The sequence below is a fragment of the Falco rusticolus genome, chromosome 6 (genome assembly GCF_015220075.1).
Source record: "Falco rusticolus isolate bFalRus1 chromosome 6, bFalRus1.pri, whole genome shotgun sequence".
Classification (NCBI taxonomy): domain Eukaryota; kingdom Metazoa; phylum Chordata; class Aves; order Falconiformes; family Falconidae; genus Falco; species Falco rusticolus.
Genome location: NC_051192.1, coordinates 21361121 through 21383871, shown reverse-complemented (window position 1 = coordinate 21383871; position 22751 = coordinate 21361121). Strand labels below are relative to the sequence as shown.

Sequence of the window (22751 nt, the reverse complement as noted above, 5' to 3'; positions counted from 1 at the left end):
ACTGCAGAAAATGTGGGTAAACTGACTGATTTATTGACAGCTGTGAGCTCAAACACAAAATTCGGCAACTGAAGCATACTTATGAGAATACTTATGCTAAGTCCATATTATTTGTTAGATACTACCTTGCTAATAGAAATTATTGTAATTTAGTTAAGATTTCTTAAATTAATAAATATGCTTAGTGACACCCCTCCTCCCTCTCTTTGTACATGTGAATACATCTGTACATAATCTAATGATTTAGCCTTACCAGTGCTGTCATCATAAACAACAGTAACTGTTTTCCACTTGAAGAACTGCACAAGGTCAAGGATGGCACGGCTGAGTGAAGAGAAATCTGGATAGAGGCTGACATAGAAGGAGTCCTTGTTGTCTGACACCTGATGTTTCCAGCGGGTCTGGATATGTGGAACACCCAAAGCGTTGCAGATGGATTGCACAGCATTAGCTGAAGAGCTATGGGATGGTCCGAAGATGGCAGCCACCCCAAGGGACAGCTGATCGCAGGCTGAAGAGGAGATAGAAGTCTGTCAATGATGAGAGGAAAGAAGGCAGTGTGCCAGAAGGTATTGCACAATTCACATTAAACAAAAGGCACTCCACGAGATATAACTGTATTGCTGACAGAGCTCCCTTCTTGTGTAACACACAGATTTCAACTTCAGAATACATTTCTAAGCTTTCACTATGAGCTGATTAATAGCAACACTTAACATCAAAACAGAGCTCAGCTATGTTTAATAAACATTTCTGTCAGTGAAAGTGACAAAGTCCAGCAATTGTGTATCTTTAAAAAAGCAGTAACAAGAGAAGAGATTTATGCTTAGCTGCATCTTACATTTGGAAAAGGGCCATAAGGGACAGTATTCTAACCTAGGCTGTTCAAGTGTAATTTCTTCCTCAATCAATCAACATTATTTCTACTGAGATCTTAATTACTCAGAATTTTTATGTGTTAAGTACATTCTAGTTAAGTAGCAGGCAAATGATTAATTCCATTGAAATGGACATTTGAATTTCATTGAATCTGAAAAGCAGGCATGTTGACTAGAAAATTTTAAAGGTCAACATTTTCCTTAAAAGAAACTTAAATTGCTCTCTGTTAACAAAAAAAAAAAAAAAAAAATTAAAAAATCTGTGCTCCTTTTTAAACACTGGAAATAGTTTTGCTACACCTATATTAGTAGATAAAATTGGCCCTGAGAGTCACTGACGTGATACTGCTGCATTCAAGCAGCTGAAGTCTCCTCTTTCCAATACAGAGTGGCCCTACCTATGCTGTGTATTAGCAGTCTCTGGTCTCCCACAGTATGCTCCAGTATTACCTTGTAGGATATTAGCTGAGACATGCCAAAAAGAAGGCAGGAGAATTACTCAGTGCTGCAGAATGGTGTTTCAGCCCATGCCCTGCTCCTGTTTAGATCACTGCCATAGACATAACCTTTGTGAGTATGCTGTTCTGAAAATCAACAGATTCTGTCTTCTAAGAACACACCCTATTTGGTAAAGAGAAGTATGAAAAGTATCTCCCTAATGCAATCTAGATGTGATTATTTGTATGAGGTTTGATTAATTAATATTTTTACTCCACCATCAACGTTCCTGACAGCTGAGGAAACAAGCACTAGAAACACATCTTGTTGCATCACTTTTCTCAGCAAGTCAAAATTAATTGTTTTATTGTGCACATCCTTTTCAACATGATGAAAATATTGCTGTCTTTCAAGTGCATTCCAGAAACTGTGCTGGCACACCTTTTTATTACTGCAGAACACCGGTGGTTTAAATGAACTTCTCATATACATGCAGGATCTCCATTGCATTTCTGAGCATCAGATCAGGGCCTAAATGACTAGCTTGATATAAAAAACATTTATGCTAATATTGCCCTTCCTAAGAGTAATCAACAAGCTTTATGCAAATGTCAGTAAATGGGATCACTAACAACAGCAATAGCTACCAGATGGCTTTTCAATGGGCTTTTTTTCCCCTGTTTCTGAGATTTGAATAATGCAATGCTTTCACACATGATTTAATATGGCAGTGGATCTATCAGATGCATACCAATTTTTCTAGTGTATTGAGGAATATTTTGTTTCCATTTACATTATTCTTCACTGAAACAGTATCTTGGAAGTATCGTCTTGCCTTCAGGTTGCTCTTTCATGTAGTACCTTTAAAAATCCATTAATATTTAATCTATATTCAACTTCAAAAGTATGTGTTAACAAGAGGTCTAAACAGGCTATTTTTGATGCAGTGCCTGCCTGCTCACTAATAGACATAATCATGAACCACAAAATGAGTCAAATGCTTAAACCTCATTGTTAAAACTTTGCTGTGGAGCCATCATAATAAAATGAACCATTTTGTGTTAACCTTTAGCCTTTGATTCTGAACTAAAGCACCTGTCAGCACAAATGTAGTTGGCTGTATTGTGAACTGATGAAGCAAAAAGCTATTAGCACTGGAAGATTACACAGATTTTGATACAGCCTGACGAGCTACAAATAAAGAGTTGCATTCTCATCCAAGATGCAACTAGGAACAATGAATATATACAATCTATTCAATATATCCAATCAATGGCATGTTGCCATCCTAACTTCAGCTATTATAGTCCATCAAGAATTAACAACATAATATTAGGGCTAGCCTACACCTTCAAGCAAACCCCAAGTAAGGACTAAAAGTAGTCGTATTGTCTCATGAAAGGCTTAAAGAATTAAAGATTGTGGAACAAATTTCTCTGTTCTCTACATCCTCCCTTGGGAATGGAAAGAAACTGTCTCATTAAATTTCACAGGACTATGTGTGCTGGAGTCAGGAAGCAGTTGAATTTGGAAGATGAGGAAGACAATAGGAAGAAGAGGCCAGAATTAGGGATCAGCCCATTTATTCACTGTTGGCAGAGATGGAAAGGGAAAAGTAGTTTCTCTCTGAACCTGCATTAATCCATCATCCAAAACACCTGAATAACAATTCAAAAATACTTTGTTAAAAGTGTTGTTTGCATATTTCTACTTCCACACACTCTCCTTTGCAAAGAAACCATGTAGTTAGGCATAAATATTTAGGCCACAATATTCTTCATAAATCAAAGCATCTTACAATACCCAAACTGTGTGTGTTTCTGTACAAATATGGACACCATCTATTTTCATATCTAACAACAACAGTTGATATTATATTTGTTTATTTAGCAAATAAACAGGTAAAACAGGTTAGGAAGATTAACTCTATATGTTACAGCAAAAAAGAAAAATTCTCGTAATTTCTAAACTGACTTTTAAAATCTGCATTGTATTCTACTTTAAAGATGTTCTTTATATACATTCACCCTGACACAGCACCTTTTCCATGTGTAGCGTTTCTAATGTGGCATCAAATGTTTTAATTCAACTTAGCCCACCATAACACCAAAAATCCCTTATTGTATAAAGTTTTCAGTGTTCAACATTTGGGAGTGGCATGTTGGGACCAGATCTCTTTGCAAATTTAGGCTAGAAACCTGTCATAAGAAATGTAGGTTGATCTTGGATTCTTTCACCCTTCTTATTTATTGTTAAGGCTAACATTCATATGAAATTGGTTCTTCAGTTTATAAAAAATGTTTTTAAAGGACATGTAACTGCAAAATTCAATCCTACTGAGTTCTAACACCAGGCTTTGTATTTTCTCCTATAAATACATATTGAACTTGTTGGGGCTTGTACTTTCTAGGATATGGCAATGATGCAGTACAACTTGCATCTATTGTCATAGACTTGAATGTAAAGCAATCTGAAAACTTCAGTTTTTGTGAGAATCAACGATTTGAAAATTTAGGAAAAGTGTTCAGAATTATCTTTAGCTTTTAATTTTCTTTAAATAGATCATTTATAGTAAGGGGAAAACTGCTGAAGTCAGGCCTAGACATTTGGCTGATCACAATATTCTTAAGCACAGACTTAATATTTAGGCTTATTTTTATGCTGCGTTGACATAAAATGATCAAAATTACAACTACTTGTTCCCCTTTGAAGCCACACCTCACACATACCAGCCATTCATATGTTACAGGCATTTGTGAAGAAGTACTTAAAGGGACTGAATGCTTAAAACTGAATTGGAGCCTTCCCCCAGGCTTACTAGAACCTCGGGGCACTTGATGTTTTCCAGAACAAGGTCTGGAGACTGTGTTTCTTTACTCCAAAGGGGCTGGTATCAAAAAACTGTAGTCACAAAACTCAGAAAAATTTATTTCAGATTTAAAATATTTAAAGAAATAGCTTTTAGACAGGGGCTGTGGGAACAAAGGTGACAATATAATTATAATTATTGTAATTACATTATCATATTTATATTATATAGTTATAATTATAATATTATAATTAATAAATCTAAATATAATAAGACATTGACAATATAAATATTTTTTAAAAGGTGACAAAAGAATACAGCCTTCAAGGGGTAGTCTTTACTTTAAAGCAGTTCTTTCATATTCACCAGAAACTTGTACCATCTCACTGCATATGGCTTTATTGGACAGACATTTTTTTCAGGTAGGTAAATCAAGTGACTCTTAGTTGCTCATTAAAAAAATTAAATATGCTAAAGGTTACCTTTTTTTGATGCCTCAAAACTGTCATAGAGATTTATCTTTTGGGTGTCATAAGTTAATGTGGTGTTTGGCAGAAGAGTTCTGTTTCTGTTGATTGTGTTCACAGCAAATCTGAAGGCTAGCTCTTCTGCTCCCATTGGACCAGATTCCACACACTCAAAAATGCCTCCTGGTATGGGAGAAAGAAGAAAAAAACCAAACCACTAGTAAGCTAAATTGGCATATAAGAACATGTTTAATCATCGCTTTCAGAAAAGATTCATCAGGCTGAAATTTTTAACTTAATAAACCTGATACAGTGCAACTCATGAAATTACCTCATGATTTTGGTGAGGTGTGGGTCAAACCATAAATAACCCAGCGACAAATCAAACTTACCTTAAAGAAAACCTGTTTGCTTTTTTTTCCAATACAACATTCATTTTACTATTATGAATAAAAAGAGTGTGGCATTATAAACTAACCACACTATTTAAAAGCAAAATAGGAGAGGGATGAAGAATATGTAATTATTCTTTTACACAGTTAAACCTAAAATGATTACATTTACCCCTTTAAGATCAACCATCACCTATGTGTGTGTGGCAAAGGGGAGGGAGATTTCTGGATTCTTGTTTTCTACTGTTCTAGACTTGTGATATAGCTATAATCAACTCAAGAGCTCACTGGAAATGCAACATTATAAAGGAGCTGAGATGTGCCAAACTGCCTCCAAAAATGAACATGTATACATATTCTAGCGTGACTGTGTGCCTGAACTGATAAATACATTGACCAAATGATTCAAATTTTGCTTTTTTGCACTAAGCCACAGGTACATGCTAACCTCAACCTCAGCAAATACAGGAATCTAAGCAACTACCCTCTGCATAAGCTCTATCATGCAACAAAAGCATCCCCAAACAAAACATACTGCCAGAGCAGGACATGCCTCAAATGGCAGGCAATTTCTAGAACACTTTTGAGCCAGCCTCAGTCTCAAATAAATATATTTCTGAAACAGTGCTGTGTTTCAGCTGTTCTTTTCTCATTAATGAGATATCATTGCCCATGAAATGTAAATTTATACATACTTTGGAGTAACACCATTTATTCTTGGGACTGGAAAGGCCAAAGATACAGTGTCAATAAAAATAATATGAAGATATGTCCTTACTATGGTGACACGGAGTGCATCAGAAAAACAGTCGGCATCCATATGGTCTCTCGGTCCTCATGCTAACAGCATCCATCAATACTAATGGACAGCCAATGGCCATCATCTGAGGATCGCTAATTACAAGCCAGATATCATATCTGTGCAAGCAATGCTTTTCATTTGCTTTCTTCTAGCTTGTGCTTATTCATTTCCAAAGTAACATTGCTACCTGGGTTTGTATTGTCTAAAGAAATTTACTCAGCACTCTGCTACTTTCTCAGCAAGAAGCTCTCCAAATCTGAATGTGCCGGAGCTGAGTCAGACTGAACTTCACAAACTACAGTCTATAAACAGTTTTGTTGAGCAGTCAAGTAGATAAACCATTTCTAAAGCAAAAAGAATGTGTATTTAGTTATAAACTCTCCCTTTCTGTTACTATTAAATATGAAAAGGCTTTTCAGTTTTGCAGACCTCCTGCCTCTTCCAACCTGTTCCTCACTACAGGATGGAGGTGGTAACTTTTTTCCTGCAGATGAGCCCCTAAATTCCTGGTGAGAACCCTAGGGGCAGATGCTCAAATAATTTTAATTTAAAAGCACAGGCACTAACTGAGATGAGATGTGACGTTAGTAATTTAAAACTGAGAATGAGGCACTGACGGGAGACGCAGATGCTTATGAAAAATGTAGATATCTAGGGAAATTATTCAAATTGATTAGGTATTGAATGTTTATCTAATCAGTAACCAATATTAACAATAGTTCAGAAGCTAAAGCAAAAAGGTAGGATAAGATTCAGGTAAATATAAGCCCAGTACATCTTTAAAACTGAAAAAAAATGACATTTATGTGCACAATAATGCAATATTAACATGAAAAGCAACCTACTGCTTTTGAAATTAATGAGGTACTTCGTTTGGGAAAACACAGTCTGATAGACAAGATTTTGTGCTGCTTAAGGCTTACAGCATCTAAACATTATAAATCAAGCTGTGACATATAGGAGGATCGTATTTTGATTTGGGGAAAATATTAAAAAATTGCTGCAGAAAGCTAAGAATTAGTGAATAAATGGCAAGTATAGATACTGAGAGACAAGGAAAATCAAAAGTTTTCATGCACATTATGAAAATTAAGATAGATTTTATAGGTTTTCCTAAGGCATCTGGAAAGCAGTTATTCAAATGTATTTGAATAAACCAGTATCACACAAACAGTTATTAAAAAAAATATATTATATCCTAAGTTACAATGGATTCATAAAGATAAATAGCATTACAATGTCTCTTTCTTCTCCTTGAAATTTTTACACTGCAAGACTTCTTTAACTTCAGTGTGTCCAAAGCTCAGTACTATCTTCCTTCTTTATTCCTGTATTTTTCATTCTGCTCATTTCTAAATTCTTGAGATCAAGAATTCCATGTCAAAGATACAGCCCCTACTCTCAGTATAAGATAAAATTATAATGAAAATTTATTTTGACCTCTCATATCTGGGTAATTCCTTATGGTAGCAACAGTTTATCACATAATAAGACAATTTTATGAAGATGACAAAGTATCTATCTCCTGTGAGTGGCAACAACATGTAATTTCCCACATGCACCATTCAGTATTTTTCCCTCACTCACACAGTCTCTGTTCCTGAGATAAATGCATCCCCTGCAAAGCTGGCAGCATACAGCCTGTCTATCTCAGAGTTAATTACCATTCTTAAGGAAAAGGGAGGTAAAATAACCTGTTTCTGTTGTCCTGTGATTAGGATATTCTGCTAGGAGGAAGGAAAACATATCTTCTGATACCTGCTCTTGAAGATTTTCACATTTTACTAGGCAGACACTGAATTAAAAAGAAGAACCCTAGAGGAATATAGATTAGACCATATATTTGCAGTTTCCTAGTTGTTTGCTAACCTGTAGGATGTCAGCTTCAACTAGGCTCCTTTCATTTCAGTTTTACGCTACCTCTGTATCTGTCTGCTCAAGTAGCAGGGGAGGAACATCCCATAATTAAACATTTTGGATGTTGACAGGTGTAGGTTCATCTTAAACTTCACACTAAGAAGAGATTCAAACCAAGAGGTTCTCAAAATGCACCATCTTCTACTAATATGCAAAATGGCTGAAAATGCTGGGCTTCTCCGCAGTGAACAACAGCTGCTCGCTTTAGCCAACCCAATCCTGCACATGGGGCACCACCATTTTTTAACTGAACATCTGAGCAGTTCAGCTTGAACTCCCACACTAAGCAGAGCAGGAGCTTAGGCAGATACATGCCTGCATTCTGAATATCAGAATATAGTCACAAAACAGCTCTGCATTCTCCAGATGAAAACCCTTTTAAATGTTTGTGGAAGTCGGTGTTTCAGATACTTTCAGGATGCTCAGCAAAGGTACATAAATGAGTTCAGACATTGACAGGAATGGGAAGTTTTAAAGGGTGCTTCCTCCATTGCTGCATAAGATGCAAGTAGAAATTTATTTAATAACTTTAAACTCCCTTTGCCTTACCATCATGTTCCTGTGTTAGTTATTGAATATGTAAATAATAGCAAAAAAATACTTTGAGTGTTTTTAAAGTAAATGTGTAAATCCACTGGAAAGGAAATTAATAAAAAGGACTGGCTTTCCATTTCAGGTGTACTCAATTATAAAGGTATAGTGGTTTCCAGAAGCTGTTATGGCATACTGAGTCACGTTCCCTCCTAAGCAGGCTGTTCTTTACTGCTGTTGTACCTTGTATTCAGGATAGCCTTATTAATAATCAAATTGAGGAATGCACTGCATGCTTTCAGATAAGCAGACAGAAGAGTCATAAATCTTGCCATTGATATGTGGACGAGCAGCCAAGCCAATGCCTATCTCTGTCTAACAGCTTGAAAAATGCAGGTGTTGGGGTTTGTCTTATTCTCAACACAGCTGATAGACCTGTAATAGGCACAAACATCAGTTCTCATATACAACCAGCAGCACATCCTAGAGGAAAAGGCTGAATTTTCACTGCTACCTCAAAACAGAGACAGAAAACTTAAAAAGAGTAGCAAAGTGTGTATTTAATGCTTAGCTTGCTTTAATGATCTCATATACGACTTCTTCATTTACAATGTGAATGATATGGCAGTTCATCTCTGCCCTATAACAGTAACGCTAGGGAATATGGCATCACGTTGCTACAGCTCAATCTGTAGCTCGTGAAGTTTTATTGACTGTGTACAGTAGGTGACAGCTGTGTAGCTGAAAACTTCTTCAAGTTTTACTATCATGATAACCATTTAGCAAAAGCTGACTAGATTTTAGTAGTGATCAACACTTGAAGAATCACAGTAATGAGGAATGTTTAAGACAGGCCAGTCCAAGCTAGATATGCAAGAGCAATTGTAAAACAATCTTTAAATACTGTATCTTTTGGAGCGGTATCCATTATCTCCCATTAATCTTGATATGCTAGAACTGCTTTTACTGAACCTGAAATTCACTAGGATTTTTCATCATAGTCATCACTATTAAAAACACATCTATATGACTATGTTACTTTAGCATAACCAATAGAAAATCAGTATAAAACTGATGAAGTAACAGTTTCTTCAGGAAAGAAACCACTGGAAAAAAATTGATAATAATATTTTATCAAAAAGGACAATATGTAGGGCCTAAAATAGTATGAGTAAGTAGGTGTTGTTTTCCAAGGAAAATCTGCTAGTTTTTTTTTTAAAAATATACAAGTCCAAAAGAATTTGTTGTGAAGTTGTTTAAATGAAAAAGTCTGCATTTTCCACCAAAAATGTTTGAAGAATTGCTATTTTTAGTTCACAAGCCATCTTGACTTTCTCCAATTTTCAGATTATTTTCTCAAACAGGAAATCCAGAGGAAAAAAATAAATCAGTTTGCTACACATCTTGGCAAAAATTACCAAAAAAATGTAGGTTCTGCTATGAACTACCTAATTTCACAAATGATAGGATACCCATTCAGATGATTCAGCTTTCCATTTCTGTTCCACAAAAGGGTCATAGGTATTTTTCTTCCCATAACTCTTCCACTTTGGGGATCACTATCTTTTTTTGCATTATCGTCTCCATGTAATGCCTGATTAAACCCAGCAGAAAGTAGAAAACTGGCTTAACTACACAAAATCACTGATGAATACAAGTACCAGAACCAAGTTATTTGTAAAGCTTTCCTCCACTTACATAGGGAAAACTTCTGAAGCAGATGTATGCCAGCCTGTGCTACTGTTACCTGCTTGAAATAATCCACATTCAAGCAAACCTCAAGTGTCCAAGTAGAACCACAAACAAGCAAAATAGCAAACCTGGTTGATACTACAGCAAAGGATTTTTCCTTGTTTTGTAATACAGCCCCAAGCTTCTTTCAGTAAAAATATATGCTATTTAATTACAGTAGCTACAAGCAATTTTACAATCTGTGCCCTCTGAAAAATTAAACCTTTAAATATATAACAGAAGGCCACATTACCTCGGATCATAATCTGACAAATCAGTTGAAATGAAGATTACAGTCTGCTTTAAAATACTGAACCTGAAATAATTCTTTTTCAATATCATTGCAAGTATATCACCTATATACACAAAATCAAGGCTTACATGGTTTTGAAATGTAAAATCACAAGAGAAAAATTTAAACACAAATATTCTAATCTAGATTCATTGACATTAATAATTATGGAAACAGAAAAATTAATCATAATTTAAATTTTAACTGTGATTTCCTTATATGAAGATATAAGATAAAGTTCCATTTTTTCTAATAGCAAAACAACAGTAAGATCTTGCACATACACACACTAGTTATTAATAGCTATAATTTATTAACATTATAGCCATATTATTGTATCATACACCAATCTGCTGTGAAGAAGAAGGTCTTTATTAATACATTATAAAATGTAAAATCAGTGACATTGTGGCATAAGCACCATTTTTTTTAATGGTACTGTAACTTTAAAATCATGATACTGTAAACCTCTGTCTTAAGCAACATTAAAAAGGTGACCATAACCCTGTTAAAAATTTGCTTTTATAAAAAAATTCTTACCCAGTAACATTTCTTCCAATCACTTTACTTTAAAAACAGATATGTTTAAATTATACTAATAAATTCATATGAAGTTATGTAAGTGTGAAATTATTTCTTCCTCCTCACCTCAGATCAATAATTTTGACTATGGTGCCCAGATCTAATCCTGATGTGACAAATATAAATCTCTTATTCTGATTGATTATTTTCCATTCAGAAAACATGAACTCTCAGACATCTTTAATTAACCTGGAAGTACAGGAGAAGGAGTAATGGCTATCTGTGATAAACAACTTTTATAAAAAGCTTTTCAAGAGAGAACCAAGAAAGTCTATCAGGTATTATACCATTAAAATATAAGCATATATCTGCTGTTTTCTAATTTTGAAATTGGCCATTTGGTAACTGGAGCCAATGATTACATAAGGTGGCACTACATGTAGAGCAATAAAAAGTCAGAAAGGTATTGAGAGTTCAGTGGATCCTAATTTACTGTCAACATTCCTAGAGATGAAAGCAATGGCTTTTTGGAAGTGTGAAGGAACTACAGTTCTCCAAATACAGGCATAGCCAGAAGGCAATGTAGAGGCTTATCCAAAAAAACAGTATCACTGATATGGTATGGATGATACCTGGGAGCAGGAGGCATGGTAGGTGCTGTGCCCCAGTGACTGATCAGGATTGCTGGCTGAAGGCATTTTAGCCCTAACCGAGCATGCTATGAGCTGTGCTGATAATCCTGTTTCAGATCCTGTTATGGGTTGGGAAGCTACAGAGGTGGTTCACAGACCACCATAAAGGTTGCCAGCTTACAAGTGTGCTTTCTGTAAGTACAGAACAAAATTACATCTTAGCCACTTCCATCTGGAACAAGATTTAAGAAAATTTCCCCACAATTATTGGAAAATCAGTGACATGTTTTGAAATGAGGCATGATTTAAGTTAAAAGCAGTTGTGGAATCACTTTTACAAAGGCATGATCAAAGAATCCTGCAAATCTTGCACTATAAAATGCATAGAAATATTACCTTCAACATCTAAGTTATCTATTGATTAACGGTTTAGTGTAGTTGCATGAAACTGGCAACTTTAAGACATGCTTCTAAAAGGATTTGAATTATCCAGATTTAAGACAAAATTATATATTTTGTGACTGCAATACATAAGAGGCTAAATATCCAGTCAATATTAGGTTTATCCTGTTAATTTAATATTACATTATATATCAAAACAGAAAGAGTTTGTTTTGTTTTTCTTAAATATGAGGAAATAATAGGGGGTAATATGAGGAAATAAATGTGGATCTGATTTGAAAAGCTTCTTTATCTTATAAAACTAGTGAAAAAGATTTTTAAAGGTGAGTACATACAGTTGATAAGTATCTTCAAAACTGTGTTTTAAACATGATTTGATGCATTCTAACATCTTTAAGCCAGATGTGAAAAATGCCACATGTAAGAACCTTGCCTTTCATCAGCACAGTGCCAAAGATGCTTTGAAAAGTTATAAATCAAATACTACAAAAAAATTATCACTAGACTAGAATGTGCATCATATTTATAAAACACTGATTCTGATAACATCTCTATGTTACTCCTTTCAGTCAGAATATGACTAAAGATGACAGGCAAAATAGCAAAATAAGAACACCTAAATACATTCATCTGCAGTGTTAGAACATACTTCCCACTTTAAGGATATACATTAGCTTCCTCTGACATGCTAAACAAATTATTAGAGAATACACTTGATAATTTCAATACAATTATCACACTCATGTAACATTTAGTCTCTCATGACTAGCAGTAACAAAAGGAAACAAAACACAAAATGAAATGTGACTATAAGAATGGCCTTGAGATTTTGCTAAAACGTGCTTCTCATTACTTTGGCTAACAAAATGTTTTAAACTGTTTTAACACACCTTTGTTTTCCTTTTTTTTTTTTTCCTTTTCTAGAGGCAGCCAACACCCAGATAAAAAGCTTTTCGGTCTCCATGAAGAAAACATTTTTCTCCAAAACTTGTTTAAAGAAGATAGTATGCAAAATTAAATGCTTAAGTTTTACATAAATACTTTTACAAGGACCAGTGCAGAAGTCTTACATCTGTTTATAGCTACTTACTGGGCAGTTAAAATCTTCAAACTTTCCTGCTTATAGGTTTGATGATACATTGCTGCTTATAGGTTTGAAGATATACAAACCATAACCCATTTAATTTTATTTTAGAAAAAGTCATAAAATATATTAGAACACTGACAAAAACAGTTCCTTAACCTTCTCATACAGACCGTAGATAAATGCTAACATTGTTGCACTAGGTCAGAATTTTTTCTTTCCATCACACTGAATGTTATTCATCCATCTTCTCAAACATTGGTTTGTGTCTGAACTCATTTGAGAAGCTAAACTGTACACAGACAATAAAGGAAAATTTATCCAGGTTTTCGTTTGCTTTTAAAATAAAAGAAGTGGCTTACTCATGAGAAATAAGTAGACATTAAAAAACTAAATTTGCTTTGAACCCATCACCTACAATATTGTGTAATTTAATACTAATATGTCCACATGCAAAAGCTGGAGAAAAGGAATTTTTTTCTTTTCTTTTGGTTCAATTTTGTTTTAATAAGGTAAACCAAGAGTCAGGAAACAATGTAGGACACAGAGTCAGATCTTATCATTGTAATTTTTCAGCAGGGCTTCGAAAAGTTGCACACCTCATTTCTCTAAAGACATTCACAGAGCCTGTGGTTCAGCAGTTACCAGGAATCACTTAACAATTCTGTAGAAAGCTGAAGTTTCCCAGGAACTGTAGGCACCCAAGCATGTAGAGAAATACTGCAACATAAGAAGCTTGTACTAGTCTCCATCAACATATAAAGATGAAACAGAAAAGTTCCTAAGCTTCACAGAAGTCAGAAGGCTCTTAATTAGTAGAAGCGCAAAGCACAGCTTATGTGGAAAAACACCTTCAAAGAAATATACCACCTGTGATTTTATGGTTATTAAATATTTTTGAACAAACAACATGTTAAAGAGCTTGCCTATAAAGCAGAAAACAGATTCCATTATATTTTAAACTCTAAACCCATGTCCTTCACTGTTCAGAACAATGCCCTAACCAGAAGGCAATATACTGACATATAATTTTCAACTTAGATTAAAAGATAGGCTATCATATAGTCAGGAATTTTCAGTCAGCAAGAGTCAGAAAACAAGAGCAGTCCTGAAGTTACCATATACTTCCATACACCTCTGCTAGGTATGAAATTGGAGTCAGCCCATGCTTGTTATCTAATCAATTTCTTGTAGAAAATGCTTAAATAGATGAGAAAGTCAGGGTTAGGACTCAGGCTTTCTTCCTACAGTCCCAGCTTGTAGCTTCTGACTTGCTTTCTTATTTGATCCTACACTTCCTCCCACAATACTAGTAAGCCTTTCTGGACTGGTGTTATATGGTTAAGGTCACTTTCTGCTTGCTCTTTTTGCTCAAGTAATTCTTAATGCATCTTCAGCATCAAATATCAGCATGTGCTAGCCAGAAGTACCTTCAGAGTGAACTCCCCGTTACCCAGATGATCCCACTCACCCTGCTATGACCCAGCACAGCAGCTAATTTAAAAGCAACAAAGTAAGCACTGCAGGATCTAGCAAATGAGAATCACATATGCATTATGATTTTTTTTTTCTTAAGAAAGAAATCCAGATTCTCACATTTAAGGCCCATATAAATCTTCAAAATAACTAGCTTACATTTCTCCTCTCCGAAAATATCAAGAAACAAAAAAGTTATTGCAAATACCCACAAAAGCTTAAATTACAACATGTCATAGATCAACTTTTCTCTTCAAATAAACAGTAGAGTACCCATTCTTATGGCCTGGACATTAAAAAAAAAAGGTCAATAAAAGTTTATTTGCAATCACAGAAGACTAAAACTTGGATCCTGCACATGGATATACAACAAAATTCCTCACCTGAGCTCTGCTGAATGTCATGACCTTTGTTAATGTAGTTGAAATTTGAGCATCTGGATCCCTGAGCAGAATCTTTTCCAAAAGTAAAATGTATGAAATATTATCACCAGCTTCAGAATTATTTTTTTTATTTTTAATGGTGAATATTTAAATATTCAGCAGCTTGTAGATATTTAAGTGATTTGAGCAGGTTCAAAAACCACATTTTCACATTTTTATTCCTTATTTCAAGATTTTCACAGATGCAATCCTTAGAAACCTGAAACAATTCTTACAAAATGTATTATCTAAGTTAAGAGAGAGGAAAAGAAAAAGGATATAACTAGGCTTAAATATATGTATACACATGCACATATGTAACAGAAGAGATGCAAAGTACCAAGTATCATTCCATTAATAGTATGAACTGTATGTACTTTTCCCTGTCCACAGAATAATCCCTTTCATAAATGGTTTTCATTTTGTAACAGTTCTTAATAGTCATTCTTTTGCTAATGAGATAGTGTTTAAAATTCCATTGTGGAGGATGGTGCTACAACTGCTTATTTAAAAGGACCCATATTGTTATTATTTAGTGAAATAATTTTTCCTTCCACAGACATTTCAGACAAAAAGGAAGATTGTGGTATTTTTGCTGTGCATAGGCAAAGTAACATCTACAGAATCAATGAAAATTTGTTTCTTAATGGAAAAAAAGTAGAACTCTGTAAGTGTTCCTACATGATCCCTAAATAAGCAGAGGGAAGAACTGGTGAATCCACTTGTTTAGCAAAGACTAGAGGCAGTGTGGTTTTGTTTTCTAAGGACTTTTTACATGAAATACAAAATAAAGGTTTCTTGTCCTGCATATGGCACTATGAAGTGACAAAAATGAAGTTTTCCAGCTATTTTTATATTTCAGAAAATTATTTTTATTTCAGTTTGCTACTTCATGTTCTACATTATTTCATAGTAATGCATTACTATTTCTAACACTACCATGTTACAGTGCATTAACTAGAACAGTTTATTGTTTGCATTTCTTCCTTAAAGCTATTAAAAGATAGATTGTCTTCAGTACTGCTTGGAGCATTTAATCATCTTTTCAAAGTTTCCTGACTGTATTACAATTAAACAGTTTGAAATCATTGCTATAGAAATGCTGTGAAATAGCTGGAAAATTTACAATAGTCATAAAAGAATTAAAAAAACAATCTTTGAAATCAGACTGATGGAAAAGTTTTAAATGTGACAAATACTTTTTGTTGTTACATTTAATGATGTTTTCTTCAGTATTCAAATGTTCAGTTTCCAAAAATGTTTGAACTAGTTGCTTAGAAATTAAGTCATTATCTTTTCATCTTTTGCCAAAAGTATTGCTACTCTGGTTAAAATATGGTATGTGCTGCTACAGGATTATGGTTTAAATACTCCAAAGTAATTTTCAGAAGACTAAGATGGATTACTCAATATTATTTGGAAAAATCTTCACTGCTCCTGTCCTTAACAGAACAGCTGCATGAATTGCATAGAAATGGTTTCTGTATTCTCTCAATTTTTCCCTTGTTGAATCTTCAGCCATGGGAGAGAAAAAAAATTAAAAAGTGCTGTACCATGAGTACAGAAACAAGCAAAGAGCATGAGCAAACAAGTATTAGGTGCTGATAATAAAAGTTCCAAGGAGCAAGAAAGATAGATTTGTAGTGAGATTGTTAAATGTTAATGTGAATAAGAGGAAGCTAGACAAAACAAAACAAAACAAAAAAGCTTCTTATCTTTGAAAGCAGAGATACTAGGTGTCTGCTGCTAGACTGTACAAATTTATTTTTAAAGTTTTAAAAATACATTGCTTCAGATTCCTTCAGCTCAGTTATTTTATGTTACACCAACAGTGAAACATACTACATCTTATAAAGTGACATAAGATAAATTATGCATCTGAGTATGCCTTATACAAACAAGGCATTAGCAGAAGAAATTAAGACATTGCTCTCCAAAGAAATTAATGAAATGTACTACAACTCCATAAATAATAAGAAATGTAATTATAAATGTAAACCTTCTTGAAAGCTTTTGCATGCTATTTATCTTCTAAATATTACACAAAAGATACACAAATTTTGTCACAGATTCATGTTCTTAAAGTCATCAATTAATATAAATATCAATAACAAGCATGTTAATGCATATGGAAGTTGAGTGCTTCAGAAACTGATAATTTGTGGCAGATTCACACAGAGAACAGGTTCTAGTGGGATCTTAAAGTAAACAAGCAAAAATATTTAATGAGGCACAAGAGGGTCTGTTTCAGTATGACACATTTCAGAGATACTGATTCACTTCTCAAGTGATAAACCAGTGGTGTTTAATTCACAGCCTCAGACACATTACTGGAGGGGCTGGGGAAAGTGTCATACAGAAGCAGAAGGTAAAAACATTTCATCTGAAGCACAGAGATACCGGGTACTTTACACTCCTCTCTCATTTGCAGTACATTTGGCTGTCATTTGTTTTTCTTAATAATTACCCAATTAATCTTTTCCATGAAAGGGAATTTTATATTCCTAATGACTGAGATGTGATCTAGATGTGCAAATGAAGCTTCCACAGTATATCCTTTCACTCTGTTTCTATCTATGTTCCAGAATTCAGCACTAGTATCTAGAGTTTGGGTTTAGATTGATCATCAATTATATTCAAATATTTTGTTTTGTTAAGTCTCTAAATGCTAAGAAGCTATTAGGTAATATGATAATTATGCTCTAAGAAGTTGTTCACTAATTCGATAATTAAATTTTAATTACTGAATTAGAAGCCTTTTGGGAAAAATAGAAAAGTTGTTTTGGCAGGAAAGCAGGAGTTATGTATCTCACCTTATCTGAACCCAATATATGGATTAAATATTAACCCTTATCTGAGATAAAGTAACTCTTTGTTTTTATTATCTCTTCTATATATTTTTAAATTATGTGGCCAAACTTCCAGGCAGATACATCTTTAACCAGAAAACTGTCTCATCTAGTGTGATCACAGTATTAATTTACTTTTTTATTCACAAGGTTATACTTCTAAAAGATTCTAAAACGCTTTAAACTGTTTTTTCCCCAGTAAAGACTTGTATTTGTTACAACAGACTAGACAGTAAAAATACTCCATGTTTTTCTTCTAATTTATATGGTTTAAGAAGAAATTATTTTTCTCATCCAGGCTTATTTTTTTTTTAAACACCTCCACAGAGGAGACTATTTTTTCCAGAAGGAAAAAAATGTTCCATGAATCACAGGTATCATATAAAATGTTTTCTCAAGGAATGTATCTTGCAACTGAATCTGTCGGTGTCTAGCAAAAACAGTATCTTCACTGAAGACCACTCTGGTTTAGGCATATGAACAGGCTACCTAACCACCTTTTTCACAAAACTTGCATCTGCAACCTCTGTTTTCAGGTATTCAAGCAAGGAAACATACTTAGTACAGAGGTAGGATATTGTTGGACTCATTCCAACTGTTCCATTAAGAAAACAATCTAAAAATCAGCAACAAAACAGGGGGAGGGAGGGTTTGAAACAGCAATCTGGAAGATAAATTCTACAATAGTGTATAATGTGGAAGTTCTGCTTTCCTGCCGATAACTTGCACCTTGCCCATAGGGTTAATCCCCTCCAGGGTGTGGTGATGGGGGACATGGAGGGATTAACTGAAGTTGGAGATTATGACATCTATACTTAGAGGCCAATAGGTGTGCTAGAAGTGCAGGTTCCCATCTTGAGAACAGTTCAGTTTACCTGAGCACAACCATCTATGACTCAATGCATATGTCCACATATGGGCTACCTGACAATGCTGAAGCTACCCCTCCTGGCCTCTGGTACAGAAAAGGATTGTGTCCTTCCCACATCTTGTGTCTTACCTACACAGATTGCTCTAAAACACAAATAGATCTCAAATTTTATCAGTCCTTTTGCAGCTTATCAGTACAGCTTGCACACTTCATCTGCTAACTTCCATTAACTAAAAGGGGAGTCTGAGTACTTGGCACACATACATATCTGAACCTTGAACCAAATCTGACTCATTTCAAAAATTACATAATAGATCTGGAAAAGGTAAAGAGAAAGGCAACAAAATAATTAATTTCATATAAGGAGTGAATGAGAAAGGATAATTCAGCCTGGAAAAGAGACAGCTTGGAGTAAGATAGAGTTCTGCATAATCATGTGTGTCATGCAAATGGTGGGTACCATTTTCTTATTCACTCTTTCTTCACATACAAGAACTAGAGGGCCTTACTTGATGCTAATTATATTCAGTGCTAGTTTTCACTTTTTGCAGAGGTATGACTTAGGGAAACCAAACAAGAGGGGGATTTCATTGTAGCAGACAGTGGATATAGGTTACTATGTCCTAAAGTGGCTTGAAATCCAGTGACATTACAAGACAAAATAGGTCTTCTTTCTGGAGCTGGGGAATTTTGCTTCTTTCTGATGATGTGGTGATATTTGCAATAAACAATGTTATGTAATACAGGTTTATCTAATAGGTGTTTTTCATGCTGAGAACATCTTTGAAACTGTTATCTGAATTCTCTCCATTTCATATTTATTGTGGAGAGATATATTCGCAAGAAGCAGGAGTTTATCTAAAAAAATTAATATTTCTCAAGCACAGCCAACAGATAGAAGTCCCGATAAATTTGCCTTTAGTGACACACAATAGATTGAAACACATTATTAAAATTTATCAAGCAGAAAGTTCAGAGACAATTAATTATATTTAATATTTTGGTGGTGTCAAGACATAGCTGGATTTTTACCAGTTTCTAGGCCCCTAACACATTTCTTCTACACCAAAGAGAAACGTGATTGACCTTCATTATTTTTCCATTTAGGCCTTTATATTAATATGAGTATTTCTGTGTTGAAGCACTCTTTTCAAAATACAGAAAAAACTGAAATAATTTTTATAACTGAACAAAGCATCAGTTTATTTGAGGTTATACTAATAGATTTCATTTTAGGAACAGAAGTGATCAAAGCCTCATTATTAAACCAATTTTACAGTGTACGTTTTGGGTAGTATTTAAGACCAGAACCCATCAGCGTTTTGAGTATTTGTCTCATGTAACAGTTGGTCATCTGACTTTCATTCAGAAATTACACTGATCTCAGAAAACAAGACTTTGGTACCTTCACACTTCTGTGTGGCAAGGAGTAGCTTTTTAGTGCGGATACTAAATACAACCATTTTTATATTTTAAAATGTTCATTTAGCTTTTGTAGTCTTTGAAGAGTCACCAAAGGGTTAGTTATGTTATGCTGGTTTCAATGATTTGTTGTTGTTGCTTTTCGTTGGTTTGTTTGTATCTTGGGCTCATCCGCCCAGAAATTTAAGGTTATTTGCAGTCATAGTTAATAATTTAACACTGAGTTGTAAAGAGGAATGTTGGGGAGAATTCAGTTGCCTGAAAACTACTGGCATTCTAGAGGCATCTACTGTCTTTTTAGACTGCCTGAGACTTTCTTAGGATGCAGCCTGTAGAGGCTGGCAGATGTGGCAAAGGACTCATTGGAGTTGCAAGCACTTTTGTAACTGTGGCGGGGGGCAATATGTCTCATAGCACATACATTGTGGCAGCTGAATCCCATTCACTGGGTTGGATTCAATTTCACCTACTCTGAGTTTTCTATAAGGTGGATGTCCCTTCTGAATTGGTTATTTTAAACAGCCTTTGTAGCATTCCTTAAGATGAGATTAATTGTATCCTGAAAGTACTATATTAAAAAGAGGTCATATTTCTCCACAATTTGTTGTTGAACACAGAAATCAAGCATTCTTAAATACTCCCGCATAATCCTCAATGATTTCCTGCAGATGAACCTCATTAACTGTTCTTCACTAGAGAAAAGGCAAAATCTTATTTCAGCAGCCTTTCTGAAGATGATGCACAAAATAGATGCATACAAAGTGGTATTAGCCAGTTTCAGGCACGCTGACCTGCATCCAATTCAAAAAAAGTAAATTTTGCCTGGGTTTGCTACCTTTCACACATTTCAGACAACTAAGACATTGATACTTAACAATGGCTGCTCAAATAACTAACCAAAACTGAATCACATAGAAGTGGTCACCTTGTGATCCAGCTAAACAGAATTTACTCCCTGGAGTAGAAATTCATTTTTCTTAAGCCAGTGTATACCCATTGATAAAAATAAAATTAGAGTTATTTATATTTAAAAAAAAATAAAAAATCTGGTTTTATGGAAGTATGTTGAAAAGATCTGTAAAGATAGACTTTGCCCACTAAAAATTATACAGGTGACACAGAACACACTAACATGTACAAAATTCATCCTACTAGAAGACTGTTGAAGTTAGTGTGATCGTTCCCACTATAGTAAAAAAGAAAGGCACATGCAGAGACTCGTTCAGAATAGGTAGAATGAAAGGCTTTTGGCATGTGTCCTTTATCTTCTTGCTCATTATAGAGTTTAGATGAGGTGAATTAAAGCTTGCCCTTTGAGTCTCTTTCCTGCTGGTTCTCCTCTGTGTGTATGTATCTGCATGTGAGTACAGGAGGCACATGCGCATGAGCTGGTAATAATATAAAGGTCTTTATAAAGCAGGAGCTTTCTGACACAGTACACTTGTACACCGATAATTAATTCCATATTTATACTGCAGTGGGTTTATTACTTATTCTTTACCAGTGGCCCTTTGTTACCTCATTGCTATTTAACACAGATATAAATATTTATTCTGATATTACAGAATACTGTTTTAGTTGTTATCGTGGTTTAATTATTTACTGTTAACTGCATTTTGAAACAGACAGCTGTCATAAAACTTATTTTGTCTTTTATGAGGGTCCTTCCTTATAGCTGTTTTCCCCCAATAATCCAAAATGAAAGAATCCATGCAGCGCGTGTCCCATGAATATTATGTTGTAAAATGTGCTGACAAATCATAGCTTTCCATACCCAGTAAGTAGCGGGATTTTTTTAGAACTGACACAGGTAGAAGCATATCACTCTACAGCAAAAAAAGAGCAGGATTAAGTTGTCATACATATAAAGATACCATGTAAATTACATTTAAATAACATTGTCTTAAATTATTAGCATATCATTGTTAGTGACCACTTTTGAGAAAAACGGGTTTTCTGGCCTTTCATATTGATTTATATAAACCACTAAAGTCAGTGTCTTTATAATTAAATTCAAATCTGTAATGAGTCAGATCTGTGGAAAGGGCTGTTGGGAGTGAACAGTGACAACTTAGTTGAAATGCTGTTCATGCCATGGAAACAATGAAGTGTGACATTTTGTCTTTTACATCTGGCAACAGGTTTACTGGGAAAGAAAGAAAGTCATTTATTCTGTTTTTCAGAAAGGTGGCAATACAGATAGGAGAATTAAACATTTAATTCTAAAAAAAAAGGGAGTGTAAAATCTCTTTGCCTTTTTCACAGGTCTGTTAAGCAGTTTTCTAAATTTATTTGGTGCCTTGAATATTCATTTATTTACAGCTTTTCCTGCATTGAAGTCTATATATAACCCCCTCTGAAAAGCTTCTGTGATGTTTAAGATACTTCTTCAAAAATATTTTTCCATCAGTTGAAGCCATACCTCCAAAATGCATCTTTCATTTTGCCTGTGTTGAGGTATTTTACCCATGAATAAAAGAAACCAGAAGCATGTCTGAAAACAAGGCAACTGTTTCAAAATCTTCAGTGACTTCAGATTTTCCTGTCATATAAATTAACCTAGGTAAATAATTGTGAATTAGCTAAAAAAAAAAAAAAAATTAAATGTGGATTAATACTAACATGAAATTAGATAGACCTTTTGCACATGCTAGTTTGTTAATAAAATAATATCCTTAGACAAAAAAAATATTCATCCTCTTTCCAGTAAGATTTTAATTTCTAATTTGGGTTTTCCCAAGCCCTATTAAAGTATTTTTTAATTTGGTGCTATTTAATACAACATGATGTAAAGCTATGAAAGTTCAGATTTCT

General features: G+C 34.4%; 1 protein-coding gene across 1 annotated transcript in view; it reads right to left on the bottom strand.

Annotated features, from left to right (window-relative positions):
- Positions 1–22751, bottom strand: part of GRIK2 (glutamate ionotropic receptor kainate type subunit 2) — a 415942-nt gene that overhangs the window by 276879 nt on the left and 116312 nt on the right. The window contains exons 3-4 of the mRNA XM_037392944.1: positions 4608–4775; positions 254–511 (exon numbers count right to left, since the gene is read on the bottom strand). Of these exons, the coding sequence (XP_037248841.1) occupies positions 254–511; positions 4608–4775 (426 nt within the window). The remainder of the gene's footprint in view (positions 1–253; positions 512–4607; positions 4776–22751) is intronic.